Raw genomic sequence first — 15371 nt, 5'->3', positions numbered from 1 at the left:
AAATAAATTTATTAAGAAAAATATTATAGAAAAGAAAAAAAAGTAAGAAAAACAATATATATATATATATATATATATATATATATATATATATATAAAATAAATAATAAAAAAATGGTTTATGTAATTAAAAAGAATTTTTTTTGGAAAACTTAGCTTGTGATCTGGTGTTGCACGCGTGTGAGGAGTATGGTGCACCTTCGTCTCCTTGAGCGTTTGATCAGATGGGGGAAAGATCTGATGGTTAGATCAAGGGGATACACCATAGTCTTTTATGAGATGCGCGCACATGATCCTTCAGCCTCCCAAATAATGAAAAGCGCGCGCTCGTTTGAACCAGCCAATGATGTCTTGCCACGACATCATCTTCAACCTCCAGCCGTTGCCTTAGCCTATGCCCACAGATGCTTCTGTTGCCATAGACCCTGCGAATAGTGAATACAAGCAAAACAACATAGAATTTTTCGCGAGGCCATGGATGAAATCGTCCAGACCTCACGAACATAACCATGGCCTCAATTGAACCAGATTTTACCTATGTTGAAAACCCCTAATTGAAGCTAAGAAACCTAACAATGGCGTATTGCTCACAACAGCAAATAAATATCAATAAACCTCCAGAAACGATCACAATACAATACTAAACGCAAATATGCAATGAATTTTCATGGATAATGCATGAAAGAGCCAAATCGAATGAATTTAAAGTGGCGCAAACCAGATCTTGTAGAGGATGATTCTGGGGGTACTGACCTTATGTGATGATTGGTATCGCTTCAGAAACTCTCAAGGAATGTATTGAGATTGATCAGAGGCCTTGAATTGGCTTGTACTTCAGAATCCGAATCTTGATTTTTCTTCCAAAATTCCAAGGCTCTACTAGGGTTCTGATGGCCAAAATTTCGTGTCCTTAGGGTTTGGTTCAATTAGGTACTTATAGGAGAATCAAATAGGTCAATAAAATTGGCTTGAATCTATGGGAATCCTTGATTTGCAATTTGAGAAAATTTGATTGAAAATATGTTTTCAATCCTTTCTAAATTAGCTCAATTCCAATATTTTTCAACCAAATCTTGTGGATCACGAAAATTGAATCATCAATGTGATATATCAAGGTAAAATAAGATCTCTAATTACTTTTATTATTTTATGTGATTAATTTATGATTTAAGATAATAAAAACCATAAAATAAATAATAAAACAATAAAAATAGAAAGGCTCTTGTCTTGGGACGTGCATGGGCTTAGAACAATGATAGGATAAAAGGATTATAGGCCCATTTGGAAATTTTTTGGAGTTTTGGCCCTTTTCCCTTCATACATGCCCTTAAAATAGGTGAACTTGTGTACCTTGCCATTCCCTCATACTTCGACATTTTTTCAAGTTCTTAGACTTTTTAGAAACCTTGAAGAGTCCTCTAACCAATGTTTTTGGTCTCATGTCAAAATAATGTTCCATGCTCCTTGTGTGTTCTTTTGAAAAAAATGACTTTTGGTTGACTTTTGAAAAGGACCTATAATGTTCTGATCCATATCTCTCAAATGAAGCATTTTTAGACTTGGCATGTGAGAGACAAAGTTGTAGAGAATTCAATTTCCATCAAACTGAGCTTTGGATGGAAAATTTCTGATGTTCCATGTAGGAGTTATGTCTGGTCAAAGTTCAGTTGAGTTTCTCCTATGAAAACCCTAATTTAGCAACTTTTGGAATTGTTGATCTCTGATCTTTCCTTGATGAACCATGATCAAATGGTGAATGATACTTCAATATGAGGATGTTTACAAAAAAATCAGGAGTTTTGACTGTACTTTGACCACAGTTGACTTTTAGGTCAAACCAGTCGACTGTTGACTTTTTGAGCAATTGAGTGATCAATCTTTTGAATTGAGACCTGAAATTTGTTATGGAGATAATATGGGGTATCATAGACCATATGGGGTGCCTTGGAGCCTTTGGTTCATTGAAAACCCTAATTCTTTGAGTCTTGTTTAGGAGAGAGTATCTTTGAGCTTTGTACCTTGATTTGAATGTGAACAAAATAAATAGTATGGGCAAATTTTGGGGTATGACACACTTTGACTACCACATTTAACAGTGATACCTCGACCTTGAAGTTTCAGCTTCTTTGCAAAACCTTCAAGCCACAATGCTTCTTTCACAGCTTCAGTTAAGGCAATATACTCCGCTTTAGTGGTTGATAGAGTAACAACCCTTTGAAGTGTTGCTTTTCAACTGATTGCAGTGCCAAACATAGTGAAAACATATCCAGAAATAGATTTTATGGAATCCATACAACCTACATAATCAGAATCGACATATCCTTCGATTACTACTTTACTATCTTCACCCAAGGCTCCACCATAAATTAGGACCCTGTTCAGAGACCCATTTATGTACCTTAAAATCCACTTGAATGCTTCTTGAGATAAGCATAACTTTTCGAGAATCTTTTGTAGATATGCCTCTTGAAATAAGCATAACTTCGACTTCTTTCTATCTCTTTGAATGTCAATTCCAAGAATCCTGGAAGCAGCTCCCAAATCCTTCATATCGAACTCCTTATTGAGTTCATCCTTCACCCTCATTACATCTTCTACATTGTTGCTTGCTATGAGAATATCATCCACATAAAACAACAAAATAACAAAATGAATTACCAGGTCGAAATCGGAAGTACACGTAATGGTCGAACTAACTTCTAATAAAACTTATGTGTGTCATGTACTTGTCGAATCTCCTATTCCACTGTCGAGGAGATTGTTTCAGCCCATATAAAGATCTCTTTAGCTTGCATACATAATCTTCCTTCCCTTTTTTGACATACCCTTCAAGTTGTCTCATCAGGATCGTTTCATCTAGATCACCATACAAGAACGCAGTCTTCACATCCATCTCTTCCAGCTCAAGGTTGAATTGTGCCACTATGGCAAGCAACATTTGAATGGACCTATGCTTCACAACAGGAGAAAAAACATCATTAAAGTCGACACCTTTTTACTGAGTGAAACCCCTTGCGACCAACCTTGCCTTTTATATTTTCGATGTCACTCTTTTGATTCCTTCCTTAACTTAGAAAATTCATTTACAGCTAACTAACCTTGCCCCAGTAGGTTTCTTGATCAGTTCCCAAGTATTATTATCATGAAGAGATTTCATCTCATCATCCGTGGCCTTCAGCCATTCATTCTTATTTCGACTCCTCATAACTTCCTTATAATCTCTAGGTTCATCATCAAGAACCTCACTGGCAGAGATTAATGCATAAGCTATAAGATCTGCATACCTAAGTCTCTAAGGTGGCTTGATGACTCTTCTCGACCTGTCTCTCGACAATAGTTAGTCATCGGTAGTTTCCTCAACTTCCTCGGCATCTTCTTCTTCTTCGACTTCATCATGGATATGCAATTCAACATCAACTTGCTCCACCTCAACTGGAATCTCTACCTGTTCAACTCTTGTGCACTTTGACCATCATCATCATTAGTTTTCTTGAAAGTCATCTCAGCTTCATTGAAAACTACATCTCGATTGGTGATACACCTCTTGTGACTTGGCTCTAGGCATCATAGCCTATAAGCTTTGACTCCTTCAGGGTATCCCATGAACATGCATTTCAGAGCTCTAGGTTCGACCTTGTCTTGCCTAATGTGAGCATAGGCTACGCAGTCAAATACTCTCAGTTTGTCGAGATCTGGTGGATGTCCCGACCAAACTTCTTCAGGTGTCTTCATATCTAACAATGTCGAAGGACATCTGTTTATCAGATATGTTGCTGTCAAAAAAGCCTCAGTCCAGAACACTTTCTTTAACCCAGCACTAGTCAACATGCATGTGACTCACTCCAAAATAGTTCGATTAAACCTTTCAGCCAAACCATTTTGTTATGGAGTACCTGCAGTGGTTTTGTGCCTTGCAATACCCAGAGGCAGCACAAAAACTGTCGAACGCCTCATTGCAAAAGTCAAGGCCGTTATCGGTTCTTAACCTCTTGACCTTCGTGCCAGTCTGATTTTTGACCAGAGTCTTCCAACTTTTGAAATTCTCAAAAGTTTCATCCTTAGTCTTCTTGATGAATACCCATAACTTCCTGGAATAATCATCAACTATGGATAGAAAATACCTTGCTCCTGAATGTGATGGACACCTTGCAGGCCCCCAAAGATCAGCATGGATGTAATCAAGGGATCCATGTGTTCTTTGTTTGCCTTTGTTGAACTTCACTCTGCAAGATTTTCCAAGTACACAGGGTTCAAAAAACTTCAGCTTTTCGACTTTGTCTCCACCAAGCAGATTTTGTTTCCCTAATTCGACCAGACCCCTTTCACTGACATGGCCCAATCTCATGTACCTGCTTACAAGACTTACTGCATATGATATGTCGGGTCTAGTACAAACCATAACATACATCAAAGAACCAACTATATTAGCATATGAGATGCTATTCATATAGGCTCTTTCGACATGAGTACCGGGACACTGATTTATACTCAGCTTGAATTGAGGGTTTGTTGGAGTCACAACTGGCTTCGAATTCGACATACTAAACTTTTCGAGAATCTTTCATAGATATGTCTGCAAATCCTAATTTAGGGTGGGAAAAGTTATTTGTTATTCTTGTAAACTTGTAATCTTGTTTTCTAAGAGAAAGTAAAAGAATAGCAGTTATAACCAATTCTTGTGTTCTTCTCCTTCCTTGTTCTTTATTCTTTCCTTGTTTTATACTTCGTTATCGGCATTGAATTCACAGCATATATCATGGATCCCTCAATCTTCAACTCCTTAATTACCAAATTCTTGTCTTCCTATACCTTTTTCACAAAGGACCTTCACCTCCAAGGCTTTGAATATATAGTTCTTCTCTTCCTCCACCTTGACATGAGAGGTCTATTTAGCAATTAAGTTCTTCTTTATTTTCTACACCTTCTCCACTATCATATCTACCTTAGAATTATCCAATGTTAACTTCTCCTTGATTACATTATCCATCTTAGCATTATGTTGGTCAGTGATGACTTTAGCAACCAAAGACACTCGAAGATGGTAAGTTTACTCTCTGATATATCCCCTACTAGTTGACTTTGGCTTTCTTGGATTCTTTGTATGAACAATAGTTAAAGGTTTCATAACAATGATAGAAGATTCCTCAAACTCATACTATTTATCATAATGAGAAACGAACTAAGAGACATTAACTGCTACACTAAATTCATGTTTTTTTTGACATATATAACATTCATGCCTTACTATCACACAACACGGGGTTTCTTGATTTGGTGAGTTGGTTTCAATAAGAAATAAATGTTGTCTATTCATGAAATTTTGATGAAAAAATAATTTTAAAAGCAACTTTGGAACTAACTCAAAAGTAAGAAAAGGTTATGGGTGCAAAGTAATGTTACTTTGTATTTAAAGCACTTTAATTAATTTAACAGCAACATAATTTTTTTAATTTCTATTAAATATGTGACAATTTTTCAATAATCAACAAATTTACATAATAATCAGTATTTTAATTAGTCTTTCTATTTTACAAATCTTTCGGGGGTATTTATAATTATCTTTGTTAAACTTTGATATTGGACATTATATATATATATATATATATATATATATATTTATATATATATATATATATATATTTATATATATATATATATATATATATATGTTGTAGAATTTGATCAGCCATGTAGTTTGATTCCATCTTCTTGAAATAATTAATCTTTTTCCTGCAAAATAATAAATAATTATATAAACCTGAGGCGTGTAAAAACACTGTCCTTAAGGATTTATCCGCCTCATAAGCGCAAATCCCCCAGGATTCAACAGGTTCTTCCCAGATTCTTAATAAGACTCTGAGGCATCAGAACAACAAGAAATCATCTTTAAGATTACTGAAAGATGAAACCAGGAACAACTTATTAAAAGAGAATGAGATGTTGTTTTTCTTTCTGTATCCTTATCTTTTATAAAAGTTGAAGAGTTGTTATATATGAGAGAGAGGGGAGTCAAGGATTTGACTAAATTGACTAAGTCAAATCAAACTGTTACAAATAATAAATAAAATGAATAATTGTTAATAATAATAAATATTAAATAAAATATTTTCTCATATTTATCAAAACTATTTAAACTTTTGAAATATAATAATAATTTGCAACAATCCCCCACATAGTTCAAAAGTTCAAAAGAATAATAAAAGAATTTCCTGGATTAACATCATGAATGTGATGCATCAAACTAGTGTAGCAAGCTATATGAACTAGTCCTAGAATGATAGTACTTAACATACAGTGAAATTGGTGTAGCAAGCTATATGAACCAAAGACACTTAGCGTATGTTAGAGGTCTACCACTCACATCACACCCCCACAATTCTTGTTGTTGACGCTGAGGTGTGCTAATAGGCCATGCACGTGCCTGGTTATTTTCATGAGTGCTCTAGAGATTTTGCCAAGATCTCATGTAAGCGGCCCCACTCAACACTCATATAGGTGATTTCATCAAGTGTATGCTGCAAATCATACACCACCCATAAGGGATATGAATCTCATTAGAAGCTACATAAGCTTATCCTCTCAGTAATGCAGTGTCTAGCACTTTCTCATTCACACCATAGAAAAAGGACGCAAGCAAAAATTAATAAAATAATTTTTGGTGCTAGCAGAATTAACAGGTGACTTGTTTTTACCCATATGAACCTTTTTCATGGGATCTCCAATCACAAAGGTTGGGTTCCCATCACTTGTTAATTTCAATTGGCTTTAAGTCTAATTTCCCTCGATGTGTTCACAATTTTTTTTTCTTCCCAGGGCTTTGTCAGAGGACCGACTAGGATCACTTTGATCTGACTTCACATAAATAGAGGATATTACCTCGTTATCAAGTAGCTACTTTATACACAAATAAAGAAAATATATTTTTCTTCTGAAACATATTGACCAAGACGTCTCTTAAATCAATTAAATCTCAAATATTTACTCAAGTATTTAACATTTTATACTTGATCTCTTAAAAAAATTTATACACGTATGCTTAAATATATAAGCAAAATTACCTCCAACAAAGATATCATACCATCACAATATAAATAAATTTCTTTATGAATTTATTATACAGGTCTATTTGAATAACTTTCAAATGACAACACCCCCACATTGGATAAAATTAAATATACTCACATCTAGATTTTTTTCATACAATTTTAATCTTTATAACATCATTGTATAATTTTAATACAACAATAAAAATTAAGAATTTCACAAGTACAAAAATAACACTATGAGGTATTACCTCAATTTTAGATATTTTAATAATTTTCATATAATTCTAAAATTCTCATATTAAATTATGCAGGTCTGCTTAAATGATATTTAAGTGACAACATCTCCATTTAAAATAAATGATATAATTGTAGAGTTATTCTCATATAGATTATGTCATTTAAAATTCATCTCTACAAATAGTGTAGACATACACTTCAAAAATATATAAACACATATGAATTACTCCATAATATAAAATTTTATATTTTTGTAATTTCTTCAACTTCCAAATAACACAAAAAAGTAATGAAATAGAGTACCATTAACCAAAATAATTTCTACATATTAATTAACTCGTTACTAACTTAGATCATATAACCATCGTCACATTTTTAAGTTTTATTTAGTTGGCTTACATAATAATATAACTACGCCAATATAAATATTATATGCTCCAACATTAAAATATAATTCACATAAATTAAAGCTTACATATCAGTATATCTTATTCTCACAAAATTTCACCAAACAAAATATTGCTAAATTTTTCGGTTTTACACAATTAATCATTTTGAGTAAATAGTATTAAACTCAATTAATATCAATAATAACTAAATACAATTATAAATATCAGCACCATATTTTAGGATACAATAAAGCATTTGTCTAAATCTTTATTGGCTCATAATTTTCATTTATATACTTGTATTTTCATTTTTTTTTTTTACTTGTCAGACTCTTTGAATTGAAGGAAATACCTTTTTTTTTTTTTTTCCAAAATCAACATATATCCCTTCAATAATCAATCATCCATATAATATAAACCAAATAAAAACTTAGCGTCATAACAAATTTAACACCGTTTGCTTATTTATTTTTTAATAAATGTTATAACAAAAATTATAATATCTCTTTATTTCAAAATAATTATTACTTAATAGAACAATCAAAGTTTATCAACAATTTAATAAATTTTCGGTTACACAAAAATATTTCATTCAAAATCATTAAATGACCCTTCACATTAAATTGTAAAATAGTTTTCTATCAAAATCATATAATGCTCAAACCATTTTAACTTATATATAATATTTCTCACACAAACATAATTTTATATAACAATGAATATAATAATTTATGTTTAATATCTAAGAAATCATAGCAACAAAGACCTCTCAGCAACAACAATAATATAAAATCATAGCAATTCATTAATATCACTTTCTTTTTCATTGACGATAACTTTATATGTTAACTGATAGAGAAGTTAAATAATCTGTCATCCATGAGCTTATTATGATGAAGAACTAAAAAAATAAGTTACATGAATTCATTTTGTTTTGTCTTCAAAACAAAATTTGTTTAATCAAAATTGTAGTATTTCTATAATTTGTCATAACAACAACATTATAATAACATAAGAACAAGTTTGAAAATATAGAACCTGAAATGGTTTAACAACATCAACTATGACCGCATAAATCCTTAAGATTGTTGTAGAATTTGATCAGCCATGTAGTTTGATTCCATCTTCTTGAAATAATTAATCTTTTTCCTGCAAAATAATAAATAATTATATAAACCTGAGGCGTGTAAAAACACTGTCCTTAAGGATTTATCCGCCTCATAAGCGCAAATCCCCCAGGATTCAACAGGTTCTTCCCAGATTCTTAATAAGACTCTGAGGCATCAGAACAACAAGAAATCATCTTTAAGATTACTGAAAGATGAAACCAGGAACAACTTATTAAAAGAGAATGAGATGTTGTTTTTCTTTCTGTATCCTTATCTTTTATAAAAGTTGAAGAGTTGTTATATATGAGAGAGAGGGGAGTCAAGGATTTGACTAAATTGACTAAGTCAAATCAAACTGTTACAAATAATAAATAAAATGAATAATTGTTAATAATAATAAATATTAAATAAAATATTTTCTCATATTTATCAAAACTATTTAAACTTTTGAAATATAATAATAATTTGCAACAATATATATATATATATATATATATATATATATATATATATATATATATATATATATATATATATATATATAATTTAATTTTTTATAGAAAAACTTAACTTGATAATTAATTTATAGGATTTTTTATCTTTTTATAATTTCAATGAACAAAATTTTTTAAGTGAAAGTTGTATACAAAATATACTATAATTTATAATAATGGTTTCAAATTGACTAAAAATGATCAAGTGTTTCCTATAATTTAGTGAGTGGTTAAGAATTCATGATATATTGCCATTTTATTTTTTGATATATAAATTTTGGTATCTAATTTATTTTATCATATGAAATATTTTAATAAAATTTAAAATTAATAATTATTTTATATTAAATTTTTTATCACTTATAAGAATAAGAGTCAATATACAGCCCTTATCACAAAAATATTCAAAATAGATTAAATTCATTAAAAATATTTAATTTCCAATGGATTTGACAAATATGATAGAACACTCTATACAACACTTAAAACTTTTTAATGTTTAGGTAGCATGATACCCTCCATAACTTAACTACTTGCAACATTGATACACAATTAAAACCTTTAAATATAACGGCATGATACAACCCTCAATATCACTTTTTAATTTATATATACAATTTTTTAATATGAAATACATACTTTAAAATAAATAAAAAATCCGAAAGGTTTAATATAACAAATTTGAAAGGAAAGATTTGGTGATGTTTCACACATATAAAAACAATATTAAAATAAAATATTAAAGTTATGTTTCAATCTTAGTACCTGTAATGATAGGTATACTGTAATTTAAGATAGCAAATTTGAATTGAAGGAGAAATTTGAGGTAGTTTAACATGTATAAAAACAATATTAAAATAAAATACTAAAGTTATGTTTCCATCTTAGTATCTATAATTATAGGTACACCATGCTTTTATTCAAATACTTTATAGGTCTATTATATTTTTTTCAAATGAATTTTTAATACAATTAATTTATTATATGTGTGAAATAATAAACAAAAATTAGAAAAAAACATATGTAAATGGTAGTCAACCAATAAGTCGTGAACCATTACAGAAAATTAGGATTATTCAAATACATACATTTTATGAAAAGAAATTAAAATATTAAACATAAATATTTTATTTATTTTATTTGGTAAAAATGTATCATTTTGTTATAAAAAAAATATCTATCATTTTTCATCAAAAACAAAGACCGCAACATTAAATAATAAATTACATTTTCTATCAATTTTAAATAATAAATTAAAAGTTAAATCTCAAACTTCACGGTAGTTGAATATTTAATTGAATCACACAGTATAAGTTGGTATAAGTTGGATATTAGATTAATAATATTTTGGAATGGTATGAAATTAAATTAATAAGTCAAATAATTATCATTTGTTACATATTATGTTATATTAAATAAATTCTACTAGCATTTCAAACAATTTCTAAGAGAAAACTAAAAGACAACGTGATGAAATTGTAACATGAAAAATTAAATTAAATGATGAAAAAAATAGTTGTATGTCTTTTATTTCTTAATATAGAAATTGCTCAGGCAAAGTTGTAAGAAGTTTGATGTGTATATATGGACATGCATGCATTCTTTGTAATACTCTAGTTTTCACCTTTAAAAATGAAAGTTCTATTATACGAACCATTCTGATGGTCTTAACCCATATAAACAAGTTTTGAATTAATTCATAAGAACGGATTAAAAAGCTAAAAATTGACTTTTGATAATAATAAAGATCAAAAGACCATCTGTCGGATTAATTATGATAAAAAGACCATATCTCAGGCTAAATGTTAGGCTGAATAATCACTAATAATACTAAAAAATTGAAAGTCAATTGTTTCAGCAACATAAATCTTAATCTTTATTTTCTATTTAGTAATAAACAACTCACAAAGCAGTTATCACTCAATCCTAACGAAAAATCCCTTCATCTGAGTCTTTGAAGTGTTGAAGAATTTAGAAACTCTAAAATTTCCTCTGCAATCATCTTCACTCGATACTGAGGTTTTCCTTATGCGAAGAAAATACTCTTTTTCTTCCTTGATGCAAGCTAGTCTCCAACATATAGACGCAATTCAATTCTTTAGTATGAAAGCACAAAACAATCTGCACAAAAACATTAGAATCCTATTGTACCTTACAACTACAACTCACACTCAATCTTAGGCCATCTCCAACGGCTGGCAATTGCTGTTTCGTACGCCAGCTGGAAGCAAATGGAAAAAATAAAGTTCCGCCACGCAAGCATACGTTCAAATGCATTGCAACGGTTATTTTAAATAAAATACTAATATAAATTGAAAATTGTGTTATTCAACGGCTCTCTTGCTTTTTTTTTTTTAATAATGTGCTATGCAACGGCTCTTTTGCTTTTTTATTTTATTTTTTATTTTAATAATTTATTTGGTTATAAATAGAAGCAAATGTTAGTCAAATTTTATCACACAAATTTATTCCTTACTCCTAGTATTTTAAATTTTTCTCTCACAATTTCATCTTATTAGCCTTCAATTGATCATATATTTTACCAAATTTTTCATCTTATTTGTTCAAATTATTATTGTTAAGGTCAAATGGACCCTAATCAATATAATTTTCAACAATCTATGTTCCATCTCATGCAAAATCAGCAAAATTCTAATCCTTAAAATTCTCAATTTCCCTCGCCGTCAACAAACTCTACCGTATTTTTTCCGCCACCAAACAACCCAAATATTTATTTTAGACCACCGATAAATACTCATGGGATGAATTTTTCTCATCATGAACCCTAAACACCAAATGGATTTATGTCTGAACGCCAAGTTCCACAATTTTCAACTCAAGTTGGTATTGAAAATATTACAGTTGAAAAAGAACAAAGGCGTTCTGTTAAAAAAAACTTCGAGAGGTATTCACAAGGGAAGAGGATACACTTCATATGCAATCATGGCTCAATATTTCAAAGGATCCAATTGTGGGAGTTGATCAAAAAGTCGATAGCTTTTGGTTAAGAATCACCGATAATTATAACCAATATCGTGGGCAGTCACGAGAAAAGCTACAAGGCCAATTAAAATCTCGATGGCATCGAATAAATGGCCTTGTTCAGAAATTTGTTGGGTGTTACAAACAAGCTGTTCGTGAAAAAAAAGTGGGGCATCAGAGAAAGATATCTTAGTCAATGCACATGCTTTTTTTGAACAAGATGAAGGTGCACCATTCAATCTTGAGTATGCATGGCGGCTTTTAAAAGATGAACCTAAATAGATGGGAGCATCCATTGAAAATTCTTCAAAGAGAACAAAGAATTCTGTTAGCGGTGCATACACGGCATCGCCAAACTCAGAGACACCTTCAAGTTATGAGTTTAACTCATCATCTCCAATGGAGCGTCCAATGGGACAAAAGGCGGCAAAACGAAAAGGTAAGGCAAAGGAAAATGCAAATGCAACTGAACCTCCTTCTAGTGTTATTTCTGATATAATGAATAAAAGAATGGAAGTAATGGAAAACCTTGCACGACTTAAGGAGGAAGAAAACAAATTAGTCAAGGAAAAGATGGAGTTTGAAGCAATGCAATTCATAATGTCAGACACTTCTAAGATGAACGATAGTCAACGTGAATTTCATGAAAAACGTTGTAATAACCTAAAAGAAAAATATGGATGGTAATAATATGCAATGTTCTAGTATTTATTATATTTAAATATTATGTAGTATCAACACCTATTGTAATAAGATGCAATGTTCTAGTATTTATTATATTTAAAAATTATGTAGTACTTGTTATGTATCAACAATTATTGTAATAATATGAAATGTTCTAGTATTTATTATATTTAAATATTATTCAAAACTAGTCGTTATTCAAACTAGCCGTTATTATTCAAACTAGCCGTTATTCAAACTAGTCGTTATTCAAACTAGTCGTTATTCAAACTATCCTTATATATACTTTCATTCTTTTCTCACTTTTCTACCACCATCTATCATTCTTCTATCATTTTTCTATCACCTTTCTCTCATTCTTCTATCATTTTTCTATCACTTTTATCTCACTTCAATGGATTCAAACAATTCAAACAACCTCAACAAACTTTTTTGGGAGGTGATTGAAGAAGAACTTATGGACAACACAGACGAAGAACTATTGTTATCAATGCTCGAGAAGGAACGTCAATCTGGAAGTTCATCAAAGCGAAAAAAGAAGATCAGTGATAGATCGGAATCGTGAAGAAGGGAATATACGATTATTCAACGACTACTTCTCAGAAAATCCAGTATACACTGATGCCCAATTTCGTAGAAGGTTTAGAATGCATAGGCATTTGTTTCTTTGAATTGTAGAAACCCTTGGAAATCATGATGAATATTTTCAAATGAGGGTCGATGCAACTGGTAAAATGGGTCTTTCACCATTGCAGAAGTGTACTTCTGCTATTCGTATGTTGGCATATGGATCTTCCGCTGACATTGTAGACGAATATGTTCGAATTGGTGAAAGCACTGCAATTGAGTGCTTAGAGAGATTCGTAAGGGGCGTGAATGAGGTATTTGGGGCTGAGTATTTGAGAATGCCTAATAACAATGATGTTGAGCATCTTTTACAAATGGGGGAGTCACGTGGATTTCCAGGCATGCTAGGTTCCATTGATTGTATGCATTGGGAATGGAAGAATTATCCTGTTGCGTGGAAAGGACAGTTTTATCGAGGTGATCATGGTAAACCCACGATCATGCTTGAAGCAGTGGCATCACAAGACTTATGGATTTGGCATGCATTTTTTGGTATTGCAGGTTCAAACAATGACATTAATGTGCTAAACCAATCTAATGTGTTTAACGATATTTTGGAAGGACGTGCTGCTACTGTGCAATATACAATCAATGGGACTCCATATAATATGGGGTATTATTTAGCGGATGGTATATATCCTGAGTGGGCTACATTTGTCAAGACCATTTCAATGCCGCAAGGAGAAAAGAGAAAACTATTTGCACAACATCAAGAATCAGCTAGAAAGGATGTGGAACGGGCATTTGGAGTGTTTCAATCTCGATTTGCAATAATACGTGGTCCAGCGCGTGCTTGGCACATGGAAACCCTCAAGCATACCATATATGCTTGCATTATATTGCACAACTGTTTACGGTGATTTCCGGTAAACAACCGCTAGTCTTCCAAACTATAATAAATACGATTTGGTTACTTGCAGGATCGACTAGATTGATCCTAGGACACATAGTCAAGAAGATTGTTATCAATGTTCATTTGAATCATATTCGTAATTTGTCCTCTTCGATGAGTATTGTTCGATTCAAGAATCTTGGTAATTGCTTCGTTATATGTAATTATAACTTCAACAAGAAAGATAAATAACATAACATATGAAACTTAAAGATTGTTAAAACATAAAGAATCTTAAACTGCAGAAACGTTAAAGACTTTAAAAGTAAATGATCATGAAAGTAAATTCGAAAGTAAAATAAAGATACAGGAATGTAAATGACAAGAAATAAATAGAATGCAGTAACTCAGAAATGTATTCGAAAATGAAATATAATACACATGTATTAAAATGGTGGTGTCATACGTACATTTTCTCAGCGAACTCTTTCTCGTAACACTTGATACTTGAGTAAATATGTGAGTGATTTGTACAAAATGAACACACGGAATCCTAACATAAAGACCCCTATTTATACTAGTTTCGACCTTAACGGTCCTACACTAATCTGCTGCCACGTTTCTCATCAGAACTTCTAGCGAAGCCATCTGTTATTGAACGGTTACGAAACCGTCTTCGAATTTCAAATCTTCCCGCCTGAGTCCGTCTTCGACGCGTGGCAGTGTATTAAACAAACACTACTAAAAAAAACACGCTAAGTAGTAATACTTGAATACATATTCTATGAATTTTGTCTAAGTCCCGAAGACATATGCTTTCATTAGTCTTTCAGTGTCCACTATCTTCAACGAACTTAGAAGTCTGTATCTTCGAGGCATGACCATCAGCAGCCATTCTCTCACTTTTTAAGGGATGGCCATCAGTAACCATCTTTTCTTCAATTCTCAACTCCTTCGAAGGACAAACAATA

At 31.4% G+C, this 15371-nt stretch overlaps 1 protein-coding gene and 1 pseudogene across 1 annotated transcript; both read left to right on the top strand.

The window, feature by feature from the left end:
- Nucleotides 1-11863: 11863 nt before the first annotated feature.
- On the top strand, nt 11864-12944 carry LOC131625823 (glutathione S-transferase T2-like; annotated as a pseudogene).
- Nucleotides 12945-13675: 731 nt separating this feature from the next.
- Nucleotides 13676-14428, top strand: LOC131625841 (uncharacterized). The gene has a single exon (XM_058896671.1). It carries the CDS (start codon nt 13676-13678, stop codon nt 14426-14428), a length of 753 nt encoding a protein of 250 aa, XP_058752654.1.
- The last annotated feature ends 943 nt before the right edge of the window (nt 14429-15371 follow it).

This window comes from Vicia villosa, unplaced genomic scaffold (genome assembly GCF_029867415.1).
Source record: "Vicia villosa cultivar HV-30 ecotype Madison, WI unplaced genomic scaffold, Vvil1.0 ctg.000244F_1_1_3, whole genome shotgun sequence".
NCBI classification, from domain to species: Eukaryota; Viridiplantae; Streptophyta; class Magnoliopsida; order Fabales; family Fabaceae; genus Vicia; species Vicia villosa.
The sequence above is the reverse complement of the archived record's forward strand: the minus strand, read 5'-3'. Positions and strand labels throughout refer to the sequence as shown.

Bases quoted from the DNA above. Each gene is read 5' to 3' on its own strand.
- LOC131625841 (XM_058896671.1), top strand. From the start codon at position 13,676: ATGGGTCTTTCACCATTGCAGAAGTGTACTTCTGCTATTCGTATGTTG.